Genomic DNA, 14,609 nt, shown 5'->3' on the forward strand with positions numbered 1-14,609 from the left:
GTCTATTAAAAGACAGTGATGGTCTAAGTAATTAGACAGTGGAACCTAGAAATGATTGAGCTCACCTCGAAGAAGACACCTGGTGGCTACTGCGCTGTGTTGCTCCTCAGGCTTCATTAGCTGCACTTACTAGGGATGAGATTCAGCTGCCTGAGCTTCTAGTGCCACTTGAGATGTCCTTGCACATCCTGCCTGGCCACCAGCTTACGCTGCAGAAGGGCATGGGTTTTCCATGGGTCTTGTGTCAGCCGCATCTGGGTGTCCTGGATACCATGCAGCATCTCAAATGCCGCTAGACAACCTACACTTAAGCAAGTGAAGCCTTAGCTCTCTGAAAGGGCAGCTTAGGTATCTAGCACCCACGTAGGCACCTGTATTTAGGTGTGTTAATCTCCAGTGAATCTCGGCTATAACACCCTCTAATATGAACTAGAATAGTCCTTTCTAGTCATGATGTTGGTACCATTGCTGAAATACATCACCCAGGGAATACCATATATAAGGCTTACTTGAAACACTTCAATTTGCATCTTATACTGGACTTACTTATCGTTGTGATAAGTATTTGGTTTTCATTGTTTCTTGAGGATGCATATAGATCGGATATATGTTATTTTGATCCTTGTTGTTGCTCTTACAAGTTCAAGTAGTAACGGTCTGACTTTTGCATGTCTGTACTTGTTTAACAGTGGTGCCCCAAAGCAATAAAAATGTGTCTTTCTACATTTGCTGACAAGGTTCTGATCAACCCAGTCCTGGACTCCTTGTTTTCACAGGTAACAGACACGGGTTTGCTGTTGGGTCAGAAAATCAACCTCCTCCACCAAGCCTGGAAGAGCAACTCCTGCATCCTGATTTAACCTGCCCGCACGGCACCCCGCCCCACACGATGGGGGAGAGGAGGAGATGGCCTACCGAGGAGGAGAGCGGCAGCCCCGCAGCCCGGCACACAGGGCCGCCCCCGTCCCCGCAGGTTTCCGCGCCGGGCAGCCCGTCGCACAGGAGCTTTCTGAACGTTAGAAACGACCGCCCGGGGAAACTGGTAGCAGACAAGTTGTTTCGCTGTAAGCAGCGGCACTGGCAAAGCTTGTTTTCTCATGGATTTACTTCTTCCCTATGGAAAGGAGAGGGCGAGAGCCGCCCCCGCGTAGGAACCCAGCCCGGTCCGGCTTCGCCGCCGCCGGGTGGAAGCAGCGGCGGGCCGGAAGCGAGCTGCCTTCCGCTTCCTCTCCGCCCGGGAAGAGGCGGGCAGGGCCGCGGCCATGCAGGTCTCCAGCCTCAACGAGGTGAAGATCTACAGCCTCAGCGCCGGCAGGAGCCTCCCGGAGGTGAGAGCGGGGCGAGGGGACGCGCTGCCGGCCCGGCCTGACTCGGCCTGGCCTGGCCTCTCCCGCAGGCGGGCCGCTGTGCCCGGGCTGCCCGCCGGGTCCTGCACCAGGCGGCTTTAAAAGCCCGTTGTACCCTTTGGGCCGGAGCGGCTCACCGAGCTGCCCCTTCTGCTCAGCCTGGGCGTCGTTGACTAAAACCAACTATAAGGGTTTTTTTAAATTAAAAATGCAATTTGAATGCGCGCATCTCTAACTGTAAGCGTGTTATTCCTCAGACCCTTAAAAACCACTGCTTTTTAAGTTTTCTTGATGTGGAATGGCTAAACTTACCAGTGGAAATTTTAAAATAATCAAGAGAAAAAGAATTAATGGCCTGAATTTATTGTACTTTCACCTTGGATAAGCTTTAAGCGATCTTCTGGATCCTTTATCCGTAACAAGCTCAAGACTGATTTATGTATTTTCTTACAGTGGCTTTCAGACAGGAAGAAAAGAGCTTTACAGAAGAAAGATGTGGGTGAGTTTTCCCATCACAGGGTCCTCAGTAACACTCAGCTGCATGTACACAACGTGCAAGTCCAGAGGGAGATGCTTTACTGATACAAGGAAGTTATGCATCTCTCATACTTTTAAAACTACGAAATTAAAGCTATGAATAGTTATAGTTAGAAGGCCATACTTCAGCTTTCTACACAACTTTGTATAAATAGAGTATCACCAATTTTGCTTTTAATTTCTAGCATTAAATATTGGGGCTATAGATTAGACAGAAATGCAATGGATGAGTTCCATGTATAGCTTGTTATAAAGTCCAGCTGTACACTCTTTTATGCGTATTATGCTCGTCTGAGAGAGTAGGAATATCATAATTTTTGTGTAAACTTGTTATCCAAAATAAAATATGGCTATTTGCATACCATAAGAAGGGTTGTATAAAAACCTCAACTGACCAAAAATGCACAGAGTTAACAGGAGGATGGAGTATATTATACAACACCTTAGTTGTGTAAAATGTGTGATAAATATTTGCTACTACATCATATAGTAATTTGTTACATAGTTACCACCTCAGAATAGACATTTACTTTGCATGGCAGTAGCCTGCATCTCAGGGTTAACAGACTGTATTAATTGTTTATAATGTGTTAATTGCACTTAAAAGATCTCTATATTTTAAAAGATCTTAAAAGATATTCCCTATATTCAGTTACCTCAACATCCTTCTGTAAGAAACTGTTACAGTTTTTTGTGCTGATACAATAGCGCTACCTTTAAAAAATAATTTTATTTTATTTCTTTATAGATATCCGTAGAAGAATTGAACTTATTCAAGACTTTGAAATGCCCACGGTTAGCACAAAGATTAAGGTATCAAGAGATGGACAGTATATTATGGCAGTTGGTGAGTTAACAAAGTGTCTCTCTGTAGCAGAGGCCAAAAGTGCTAGAACATCTTTGATTGCGGAATGACTTAGTATTTCAGGTAGAATTTATAAGAGGTCATTTTAAAAAGTAGCATTGAACAGGGTTTTGGAAACTTACTCTTAAGATGTGATACAGTGACTGTCTTCATAGTGGTATTGTGAAATGCTTCTTTTTAGAATGCAGATGTTCTTAGAACCATGGAATGGTTTGTGTTGGAAGGGACCTTTGAAGATCATAGAATCTTAGAATGGTTTGGGTTGGAAGAGACCTCAAAGATCATCTAGTTCCAACCCCCCTGCCACGGGCAGGGACACCCTCCACTAGACCACATTGCCCAAAGCCTCATCCAACCTGGCCTTGAACACTTCCAGGGAGGGGGCATCAACAGCTTCTCCGGGCAACTTGTTCCAGTGCCTCACCACTCTAACAATAAAGAATTTCTTCCTAACATCTAATCTAAATTGACCCTCCTTCAGCTTAAACCCATTACCCCTGGTCCTAGCACTACACTCCCTGATCAACAGTCCGTCACCATCTTTCCTGTAGGCCCCTTCAGGTACAAGAAGGCTGCAATTGGATCTCCCCAGAGCCTTCTTTTCTCCAGGCTGAACAAGCCCAACTCTCTCAGCCTGTCCTCATAGGAGAGGTGCTCCATCCCTCTGATCAGCTTCATGCCCCTCCTCTGGACTCCCTCCAACAGCTCCATGTCTCTCCTGTACTGGGGCCCCCAGAGCTGGACACAGTACTCCAGGTGGGGTCTCACGAGAGCAGAGTAGAGGGGCAGGATCACCTCCCTCGACCTGCTGGTCACACCTCTTTTGATGCAGCCCAGGACACGGTTGGCTTTCTGGGCTGAAAGCGCACACTGCCGGCTCATGTTGAGCTTCTCATCAATCAACACCCCCAAGTCCTTCTCCTCAGGGCTGCTTTCAATCCATTCCCCACCCAGCCTGTAGTTGTGCTTGGGATTGTGCCGACCCACGTGCAGGACCTTGCACTTGGCCTTGTTGAACTTCATGCGGTTTGCACGGGCCCGCCTCTCCAGCCTGTCAAGGTCCCTCTGGATGGCATCCCTTCCCTCCAGCGTGTCGACCACACCACACAGCTTGGTGTCGTCAGCAAACTTGCTGAGGGTGCACTCGATCCCACTGTCCATGTTGCCGACAAAGATGTTGAACACTGCCGGTCCCAGTACCGACCCCTGAGGAACGTCACTCCTCACTGTTCTCCACTTGGACATTGAGCCATTGACCACAACTCTTTGAGTGCGACCATCCAGCCAATTCCTTATCCACCTAGTGGTCCATCCATCGAATCCATGTCTCTCCAATTTAGAGACCAGGATGCTGTGCAGGACAGTGTCAAATGCCTTGCACAAGTCCAGGTAGATGATGTCAGTTGCCCTTGTCTTGTCCACCAACTCTGTAAACCCATCACAGAAGGCCACCAAGTTTGTCAGGCGTGATTTGCCCTTAGTGAAGCTGTGTTGGCTGTCCCCAGTCACCACCTTATTTTCTGTGTGCTAGTTGGACTAGATCATCTAGTCCAACTCCTCTGCCACTGGGAGTTCATAGTACAGCTAAAGACTAAACAGTTTATAATACAGTTAAAAACTAAGTTCTTAATTATTTTTATTGTGTGTACATAACTTCTGAACATCATTGTTTGAAAGGATGGAGGATAATGCTGCATTTTGTAACTGTCAAAGCAGGATCCAAACATGAATACTTTAGCAGACATTAATAGCATAAGGACACTTTGTCTTTCAGACTTACTGGGAGGTATTAAATTCTGTATGATGTATCTGGTAATCAGAAGAACCTGCATACAAGTAGGGTACCAAAGACAAAAACCAGGCCATAAGGTTGTGTTACTTAGAGACATGTTTTTCCAGTCAGAGAGACTTTGGTAAGATCAGAATACTTACAGTTGCGATGCAGTAAAGCCTGTATATCTAAGACATGAAGAAAAAATGCTTTAATGTTATCTTTTTGTTTAATTTTTTTTAATTAAAGATCAAATTGTTCTTTCAGGAACTTATAAGCCAAGGATCCGCTGTTTTGACACCTACCAGTTATCCCAGAAATTTGAAAGATGCTTAGATTCTGAAGGTTAGTATAAGCCTTGGCTGTTAGTACAAGATATCTTTCATACATAATTCAGGTTGGAATCAAGTAGAAATTTCCCTCCCTGTGCTGAGGGAACAGAATGTACTCTGGGGGAACACAAGAATCTGAAGTAAAACATCACCTACTCTTTATCTCTCTATTTTTTCCCTTTTCCTCCTCCTCCTTCAGAGTTCTTTCCTCTCGTAGTGGTGTGAGGAAGGTAGGGTTTACCCTGAGCCAGTAAGTGTGAGGCTCAGAGTGAATGTGGCTGACGGCTACGCTCTCTTTGGGTATTGCTGTGCGGGCACAGAGTGGCTGGGTAGCGGCCAGTTCTTCTTTCTTCCCTCTTCTGTGAAGCAGTAAGGTAGGAGAATGCTCCGTGGTTGCACCATCGTTACTGACGTGAGTTCTCGCTGTTTTCCCACTGGAGCTCGAGCTTAGTAGGTGAGTTATAGGGTAAAGCGAATTCTCTGAGAGTGGTTTGGTTGGTTGTTGTACTCGGGGATAGATGGTAGCATGGCCAAGGCCCTAATTACACCTTATTTGCTAATAATGTGGAGGGAGAGCAACTATGGTGAGGAAGGCAAGGAGCCATCTAGACAACGGGAAAGAGAATTCGCTGGCGGGCTAGGGGAGGAGGTCAGAGCTGCTGTGCCTCTGAGCTTTTGGGTGCATGGATTTGGGGAATGGTGCGTGGGGGGGGTTGGTTTGGTTTTTGTTTGTTAGAAGACTGATGTCTGAAAACTGGGACACAGGGGTGACCCAAGCAGTGATGGAATGAGCGTAGAGCGGCAGAAGTCCTAAGTCATTATAGAAGAACGAAACTGGTCTGTGATGTGCGTGAAAGTGATGTGAAAAATAAAAATTGAGAATTACTGAATTAGGTCAGGAAAAGGGGATTAGAGCATGGTAGTGTTTCTTTACCCTTTGCCTCAGGACTACAAGGAGTTGCGTAGGGTGAAGGGACAGTGCTACAACGTGGTAAGAGGAGAGGTGGTAGGGGTTCAGAGAGGCTGGGGAGAGGAAGGTATGGTGAGAGTGAGACCCGCTTTAAAAGAGTAGGAGTCATTGTAGTAGTAAATGCTGGCTGGTAATTAGAGCTTAAAGTAAATTTATTTTTAAACTGGCATCTTGCTAGACTGCGAAAGTAGGTTTAATTTGAAATGTAGCATAGAGTCACTTCAGGTAACTTTTAAATGAGCTACCTCATTTAAATGGAACCAATTTAGCTGAAGCAGCTACTCCCTAATGTTCCCAACCCAGCTCATTTAAAACTACGCAAAGTTCAATACGTTCCGATGTTCAGCATGGATAGTAGCTTTCAAATTTGTGGTGGGTTTTTTTTTTTGAGCCTTAAAACTTTTTCTGTGGAAGTGCTGACCCCTTAGAAAGATCATGCGTGTAGGTTTGTGCATAGTATATCTGAACTCCCATCATTTTTTATCATCTTTGATGGATTATCAAAGGTCCGTGGACCACACACTCACTGAAAACCATTTGATTAGACCTTCCCCAAGCCAATAACTACGTGATTGAGTGTTGTGTTGAGGAACGTGTCAAGTGTACAAGAATGATAAAAAAATTACAAGATGCTTCATATGTTTCTAAAGTTTTAGAAAACTACCTACTATTTTGCAAATAAAGTTATATAATTAAAGATTTTATCACAATGCCTGCATTATGCATTGACACCTGTGGGGAATACTTACATGACTAAAGGTTAGCGTGAGTGTAAATGTTTTCAGGATTTATGCCAATGTTTGCAAATAAGCTTGCTTACTTGGTTGACTTAAAATTCTCTTGCTCTCTCCTCTAGTGGTTACGTTTGAGATTTTATCAGATGATTACTCAAAGGTATGTTTAATGTTTTCAATGTATAAATGAAAAAATTGTCTAATGTATATTAAAATGCATTTTCATATATAGTAAAGGCAGTCAGTCAACACAACTTTTGGAACAAAAAAGGTTTTTTTAGAAAAACAAACAGGATAAACATTTTTGTACCTTCAAAATGTTGTTTGTTTTCTTTGTCTCTTTGTATTGTAATTTGCCTTACCACTTTTAAAGTCTTCTGTCTGTAATAGAGAAAAACTTCAAATAATGATCTATCCTACTAACAAAATAATGTGAAAAATTGAATTAGTTATTCTTTCTAGCATAACGTTAAGTCACAATACTTTGTGGCGAGTGATACACAGATAGACCATTTTTGCTAGGTGGGATAGCTATAGATAAGTTAATTGCCTGATTTGTCAGCATCGTTGTAGCCATGATGATGATGAGCATATGAATGAGGCAGAAATTGTGGAGAGAAGTATTGTGTTGGCTTTTTTTTTTTTCCCTTCATTAAGTGCTGTGCCTGGAGGAAATAGTTGGGTTCTTAGGACCATCAAACTCTTTTCAGGCCCAATACAATTACCACTTCTAATTCTGCTCAACACCTAGAAGAGTGTTTAGGTGCTTTAAAGCTCATCTGTTTTCTCCAGCAGCAGTTGATGTAATAAAAGATGCTACCTCTTTCTGTAAACTTTGCTGATTCGTTAAGGTGTTTTGTTCCAAATTAAATATGAAATTTAAACATATAACTTTGCTGATTTCATTAGGACAAGCCTTTTTTTAAAAAAAAAGTGTTATTTTAGTACTTTTCTTTTTGTCTGAGAAGAAACCTTAGCATTTCCGATACAGGTTTGTTTTAATAAATATTTCTATTTGATCAGGGACATTATCATCTAGCCTTCTAGCTTTAGTGCTTTCAAAACTTTTCCCCTATGAGATTTCCAAGAATGTGCATGAATTCAAGGAGCAGAAGGTGAGTGGTAGAATACAGTAGCCTCCCACTTACCTGTCTGTGGGAGAATGTTTCTGGTTGTACAGACCAAAAGTTAGTTGGGAGACTGAGGAACACGTTGTGTTCGCAAATGTTTCTGACAGGTTATGAACAGTAAGGCTTGTGTGTGTTTTCAGCTGAAATTGGTACTGTATTTCAGACTGAAGCTCTACTTTCACAACTTAATACAACCTTATTTTCAATTTTATTTTCCTAAAACTTATGAAATCATTAGAAAGAAAACTAATTTCAGGTAGCTGTCATAATGTTTTGAACACATTACAGGGAACAATATTTGAGAAATTACACTTGAAATGCTTAGAATCATAAAAATACTGATTGGAAGGGGACCTTCAGGCATCATTTAATGCTTGAACAGGACACACAAAGGATTGATTAGGATGTATGTGAAAAACACCATTATATAGCATCAACTGTCGAGCTGCATCTGTAATCTTGTATGAAATCATAGTTACACTGCTGAAAGATGATACTGTGCTTGGTCCTGGACCAAGACGAGTGAGTCCATGAATAAAAGTTGAAACACTAGGGTTTCCGATACCAGAAAAAAGTGTAAGTAAGGGGGGAACTTAATGATAAACAGGTATGAGGTACTGGCCCAGATCAGTACTTTCTCCATGTCTCGTCATGTCTCGTAAGGAAAGAATATACAGGTATATAAAGATAGGTGTCAGATTCAAAATAACTTTTGTACCTCGCCTTTCCTGAGCTTCTCATCCTTATTTGCGTTGCTAACAATGTAGTCCAACAGTAGGACATTTAAAATCTTCATTATGTACTACTTTTAGAAGATGCATGGACTATACGTATTCTAAACCAAACTACTGCTTCTCTAATCTAAGCTGAGTAGGGATGAGGCTCAGAGTCAAGAGTTAGCCTGTGATTATCAGTATCATTTAATTGTTTGCATGCATCGTGGGATGAGTTTGGGCCAGGCCAACTGTTCCTCCATCACGCAATGCCTGGGCATGGTTTGAGGCACAGCCTGAGTGTATGGGTGGTGTGGATGATACCGTCTCTGGAGTGGGAAGAATTCCTTCATATCGATATGAGTTGTGCCATGTTAACTTGCCAGCAGGACTACGGGGGCAGGTTCTGCCCTATTTTATTTACTAGTATAGATCTAGCCTTCTAGTCATGCCTTCCTGGAGGCTGTTCCAGGACTGAGATGTTTGTCTGAGTTTCAGCACTTAGAACTTTTAAATGTGCTTATTCAGTTGACAAAAAACCACAAAAAAATATACACAAGGTCATTGATGTCATTTATTGGAACGCTGCTGTGCATCAGGATGTGTAGTACATGAACATAGTGGTGTCTGCATGGCATCGTAACTGGAAGAAATTATTAATTCTGGTGTGTGAAAGAAGGGCAGATGTTAATTTTGGTGCATCGTAACACTGAGATGACTATACTGCTTCTGATTACAGAGTCACTTTCAGGGTATTGCATATACTCTTGTGAATATTCATTTAATCATTAAAAGCACTTTTCTGTGGCTAGTGGAAACAATGAAGCACTAGTTGATTCTATCGTTTTAGTAGAAATGGTTTAAATGGGTTGTGATAAACCTGTGTGAGCTTAAAAAAAATTACCAGTTTGTGTTGCAAGACAAGTTAGGGAGATTGTTGTCTGCTTCTGTATGTTTCAGTTCTTTCTATTTTATTTTCAGATTGTCTTCTTGCAGTGTGACAGATTTGTGGAGTTTCATTCACAACATGGCCATTACTACAGGACAAGAATACCGAGATTTGGTAGAGATTTCTGTTATCACTATCCATCGTGTGACCTGTATTTTGTAGGAGCAAGGTATTAAGTGGATTTTTTTTTCACTTTGTTAGCAATGTTTTCCAAGAATAAAATTAAAATATCAGAAAATTTAAAAATTGGAAGAAGTGGCAATTCTTTCCAAACTAATAATGGAGACAGGCTAAGATTAATTTAGTTTCCTGCACTGTTTTAAGACTTTTTTTCTTTGATTCTTAAATCAGGTACATCATGTATTTGCAAATTCGTTACAAAAATTGCAATTCTGTGTACTGTTTTAAAAAGTGGTTAGCATCTAAGTAAGGAAAATTAAATAACTTTTTCTATCATAGTTGGTGTTTTGTTGCTGTTTAAGTGTGAGTCAAATGACATAAAGTTGAGTTTGTGAGAAGACACAGTAAAAATGAAATCTTTAGGTTTTCAAACAAAATAAGTAGCAATTCAAGTTGTAACGTAAATCATAGGAAATTAAAAGATCCTTAAAAAGGAGTTAATGCATCTTTTCCCTGGAAAAAGAGTAACTGGTAGGATATTGCAGTGTAATAAATATCTTTGGTGAACATGCATGTTTTTCTCTGGATTTTTAACACTGAAGGATAGATGTGTCTTATGTTTAGAATGTGAAGTCTGGAAATTGTGTATTTGGTAACATTCGGCTGTCAGCAAGAATCTTCATAACTCCTCCTAACTTATAACAGTATTTTTCAGTATCTGTAAGGGAAAGGAGTAATTTTGGATTTTTCTTTTGTAGTTCTGAAGTATACAGGCTAAATCTAGAACAAGGAAGGTTTCTCAACTCCCTGCAGACTGATGCCTCGTAAGTTATCTGTAATGCATGACGTCTGTCGTCTTTCCACCAGGTGGAAGCAAACTCCTAGCATGCTCACCATCACTACTGTATCTGAATACTGCCCAAACGCATTGTAGAGTTGAAAAGGAACATATGCCGAGTCTGAGCCTCATTTTATGTTCTGTAATTCTTTGTTCTAGTTTTTGTGTTTTAATTGAGTTTTCTTTTGTGGATATTTTAAAATTGCTTAATATAGACTTGCAGTAGGTATTACATAACTTGATCTTAAGAGCATTTCATTAAAACTTTGCCATTATTGCTCAATTTAGCCGTCATATAGAGATCTACCCACAGGGTATGTACTTTCCCAGGCATGTCTTTGTCCTTCTGCTCTTGGAGTAGCCCAAAGAGAAGTTTTATATCTCCAGCATGTGTCTGATTTATTTTTTTTGAAAACCCAGCAGGAGCTGGGCTTCTTTTATGTGGGGAGAGGCAGATGAGAACAACAGACTTGACTAGATAAAGTGAGTAGGTAGAATAACAGAATCCTTTATGTTGGAAAAGACTTTTAAGATCATCAAGTGCACCTAACACTGCCAAGTCCACCACTAAACCATGTCCCTAAGCACCACATCTACACGTATTTACCTCCAGGGATGGCGACTCAACTGCAGTTGGTGGGCAGCAGCTGGTGCTCAGTGGGTAGGATAGTTTAATGGACGAAGGAATATTTGGGCAGGCATAATTACGGAAACTGAGCAGTACCAAAAAAGAAACAAACTCACGAAAATCCTGGAGTGGCAATGCTTAAGAGTCTTGTGTAAATTCTGAATTAGGGAGATGAGACTTGAAGTTCTGAGAAGGTTGTGATGGTAGGGGAACTGGAGGAGTTGGATAATTAGAGGTGGAGGGCTTTGAAAGGAAGAAATTGGAAGGTGCCAGGATGGGTGGTGTAAAGAGAAATATTTGTACTTTGAAAAAATTATTGGAGCAATACAGGACTCCTGGGTGCCCTGTAGAGAAACAGGATATTTGGGGGAGGGAAAGGAAGACAGGCAGTTCATCACAATATGTGGGAGATGTAAGCTTCAGAACATCAGTAATCAGGAACACCTTTTGACATAATTGAGTAGTTTAAGAATATAGCGACCAGAGCAATAAGGAAAGGCTTGGTGGTGGGTATGGGGAGAGTCATTCAGATTGGAAAGAACCTCAGGGCCCAGCCTCCTGCTCGCAGCACGATCATACTGAATTCAGGTGAATTTTCCCAGGGGGCCTTGAAAATTCCAAGGATGGAAATACCACAGCCTCTATGGGCAACCCATGCTTAATTATCTGCATGGCATAAAAATATTATCCTTACATCCAATTGGAACCGTACCTGTTTCAAGTAATCAGAACTGTCTCTGGTGGCGCAAAATTCTTCATAAGCTGCTCTTATAAGTATGGGAAGCTGCTATTAGGTGGCCATCTGTCCCTCCCTCTGCATTTTGCTTTTCCAGGCTGAGCAATAGTGTACATGATTACAGAAAACTTTTTAGTTGTTCATGTGTTAAATTGTTCTGAGGTCATTAAACTTGCTCCTTTTTCTGTTTTAGAGAGAGTAATGTCTGTGACATAAATCCTGTACACTTCTTGTTTGCTATGGGGACGGCTGAGGTAAATGTTTGCATTCCTTTTATAAAAAGGACAGTAGTGTTTATTTTGTTTTATATTAGTTTGTATGAGGATAGGAAGAAATCATGACAGCAGCCGAATTATTTAATTTGATCTTATTTGCTGTGTTAAGTATAGAACCGTTAAACAAGATGACTTTGTAGAGCATAGTGCAAATATTTCTGAGCTACCTTGGTTGCTGAGATACTGAGATTTTGCAGATGGGAGAGAAAATAACATTATCTTGCTTTACAGTATAGCCATCTGTAGAAGTTAGCTAGCATGTGTACCCTATTAATCTTTGGAAATTTAGTGTCAATGATTTTCATTGCATTTTTAAAAAAATATAAGTGAAATGTGTGGAGCTTGCATATCATTATTAGAACAACTCATGTCAACCTAGGAAATGTGATTAATTGTTCATAGTTGATATAACTCATAATTTTATTTAAACATTTTCAGAATACCAGACATCTGTTGCAAAATCTTGAAACTTATTTTCTAAACTGTTTAGGGTAAAGTGGAATGCTGGGATCCTAGAACAAGAAATCGAGTTGGGCTATTGGACTGTGCTTTAAGCAGTGTGACAGCAGACACAGAGTGAGTAAAGGCTACCTTTTCAAAGTGTATTCTTCTGTTTTTTCAGAAGTTTGTTTTTAGAAACAAATCCCACTTTGCATTAAAATCACCTGCCCATGGTCTTCTCTTCTCATTGCTAGTGTGAATAAAGGGTTTTCTTAGTCATAGAGGAGTCTCTTAGTTATTGATCTGGTTGTATAGAAAATGGTTGTATAGAAAATTCACAGCTACAAGTTGTGAATGTAAACAGTACAGCTTTTTGAAGTAGTATTTCTGAATGACATCTGTAAATAAATTTAATGTTAATTATCTTCTCTATTTTTAACATTGAAAAAATTATTTGAAGCCTTTATTGAAAGAATGTCTAACTCTAAGCATTGTGCTTTGCAGGATAGAGGGTTTACCATCCGTTTCAGCACTGAAATTTGATGGAGCTTTGAATATGGCTGTTGGAACATCTACTGGACAGGTAGACTTAACTTCATCTACAAGAGTTCTTAGGAGGTTCTGTTATTGCAACTGCCAGTCCGGGTCTATCATACATTGAGTGCACTTACTGTAATGTAAATACATATTAATAGAACTATTTATAAGAGCATAAATTACATGTATATAGAAGTAATAGTCATTCTTAATCTGCAAATTAATTTTCTCAAATGCTCTTGCCCTTCAGAATACTGTAGGGACCACTTAAAATCATCACAACCTACATACTATATAACTTCAAATTCTGCGGTTTTCTTATGACTTGAGTCAAGTATGCGGGGAAGTTGCTGCTTTTTGAGACTCAGTACCATCTCAATGCAACATATATGCTGTCCCTTATCTTCACAGTGACTAACAAAGCAGAAGTGATTGTCTTTCAGCCAGTGCTTTTACTGTCTTATCTTTCTATAAGGGATCATTTAGATTCATTTATGAATTGTTACCATCATATTTGTAAAGTGTAGTATGGGGATTTTTTTCTGCCTTCATCAGTATTTTGGTGGGTTTAGAAAAATGTAGCTTCTTCAAGAGCAGATATGTATGTAGGAGTTGTATTTGTTAGTTTGATAATAACATTTCATAATGTTAGTATACTTGTCAGGCCAGTTTTATTGGACATTATATTTTTTATTAAAATATATAATATTTCCCCCCAAAATTATTAGTATTCATATTATGCATTTGAAAAATTTAAGGTCTTTCTCAAGTTCCACAGGAAACTTTGGAGATAAAAATGCATGTTTCTGGAAGACAGGGCCTGTACTCTCCTTAAAATAACAAATTACATTGTGTGGAGTTTCACCAAATGTGGAAGGGAGTCTGAAAATTTAGATCTTGTGAGAACAGCACAAGAATCTGACAGTTAAATATTAGTAATTAAGAAATACTAAGAGCCTTGAAAATGGTTCATTTTTTTCAATAGAAATTAAAAAGATTTTAGAAAGATGGTGAGCTCTTAAATTTGCTTTTAATTCTTCTAGACTGAAGCATTCTGAAGTTAAAATATATTGTCAGAATAAACTAGGCTCACTTAATAAGCTGTTTTCAGAATGTAAACTTATTTCTCTTAGGTAAACCCTCTCTATGTATTTAAGTAAAAAAAAATTCAAGTTTAGTTAAATCTTTAGTGAAGATCTAGTATATGTGACTTCCTCTTGATCTTACAATATTGTAAGTTTAATCTGTTTCTTATTTTTCAAGGTTTTATTATATGATCTCCGGTCTAGTAATCCATTAATAGTCAAAGATCACCACTATGGCCTGCCTATTAAGTCAATTCAGTTTCAGCATCAGTTGGATTTAATTATCTCTGCAGATTCTCGAATCATAAAAATGTGGAACAAAGATACAGTAAGTGTTTTATGTGTTGCTGTATTTAAATTTTTTAATTTTTATTTTCTTTTTTTTTCCATGCAGCTTAAATAATAAAGCTAAAATTCAATGCAGGAAGTTGGGTTTTTAAAGTGTCCTAATTTACATAGCATTTTGTCCTGTCTGACTAAATAAAACAACATCTGGGAAGGTATTCAACAGCCTGTCAGGTATAAAGATATAGTCTTAGGTCTATATTTTTTAAAGCTGTTTGTACATGTCTGCCTAATACGCTTCTTTCAATAGAAGGATT

General features: G+C 39.8%; 1 protein-coding gene across 1 annotated transcript in view; it reads left to right on the forward strand.

The window, feature by feature from the left end:
- Nucleotides 1–1,187: 1,187 nt before the first annotated feature.
- NOL10 (nucleolar protein 10) overlaps nt 1,188–14,609 on the forward strand; it is a 46,315-nt gene continuing 32,893 nt past the window's right edge. Inside the window, exons 1-11 of the mRNA XM_075750628.1 lie at nt 1,188–1,328; nt 1,800–1,845; nt 2,632–2,730; nt 4,787–4,864; nt 6,678–6,715; nt 9,380–9,516; nt 10,226–10,291; nt 11,863–11,923; nt 12,435–12,520; nt 12,890–12,968; nt 14,186–14,335. Coding sequence (XP_075606743.1) covers nt 1,263–1,328; nt 1,800–1,845; nt 2,632–2,730; nt 4,787–4,864; nt 6,678–6,715; nt 9,380–9,516; nt 10,226–10,291; nt 11,863–11,923; nt 12,435–12,520; nt 12,890–12,968; nt 14,186–14,335 — 906 coding nt within the window. The 5' untranslated portion in view covers nt 1,188–1,262. The remainder of the gene's footprint in view (nt 1,329–1,799; nt 1,846–2,631; nt 2,731–4,786; nt 4,865–6,677; nt 6,716–9,379; nt 9,517–10,225; nt 10,292–11,862; nt 11,924–12,434; nt 12,521–12,889; nt 12,969–14,185; nt 14,336–14,609) is intronic.

The sequence above is a fragment of the Balearica regulorum genome, chromosome 3 (genome assembly GCF_011004875.1).
Source record: "Balearica regulorum gibbericeps isolate bBalReg1 chromosome 3, bBalReg1.pri, whole genome shotgun sequence".
Taxonomy (NCBI): domain Eukaryota; kingdom Metazoa; phylum Chordata; class Aves; order Gruiformes; family Gruidae; genus Balearica; species Balearica regulorum.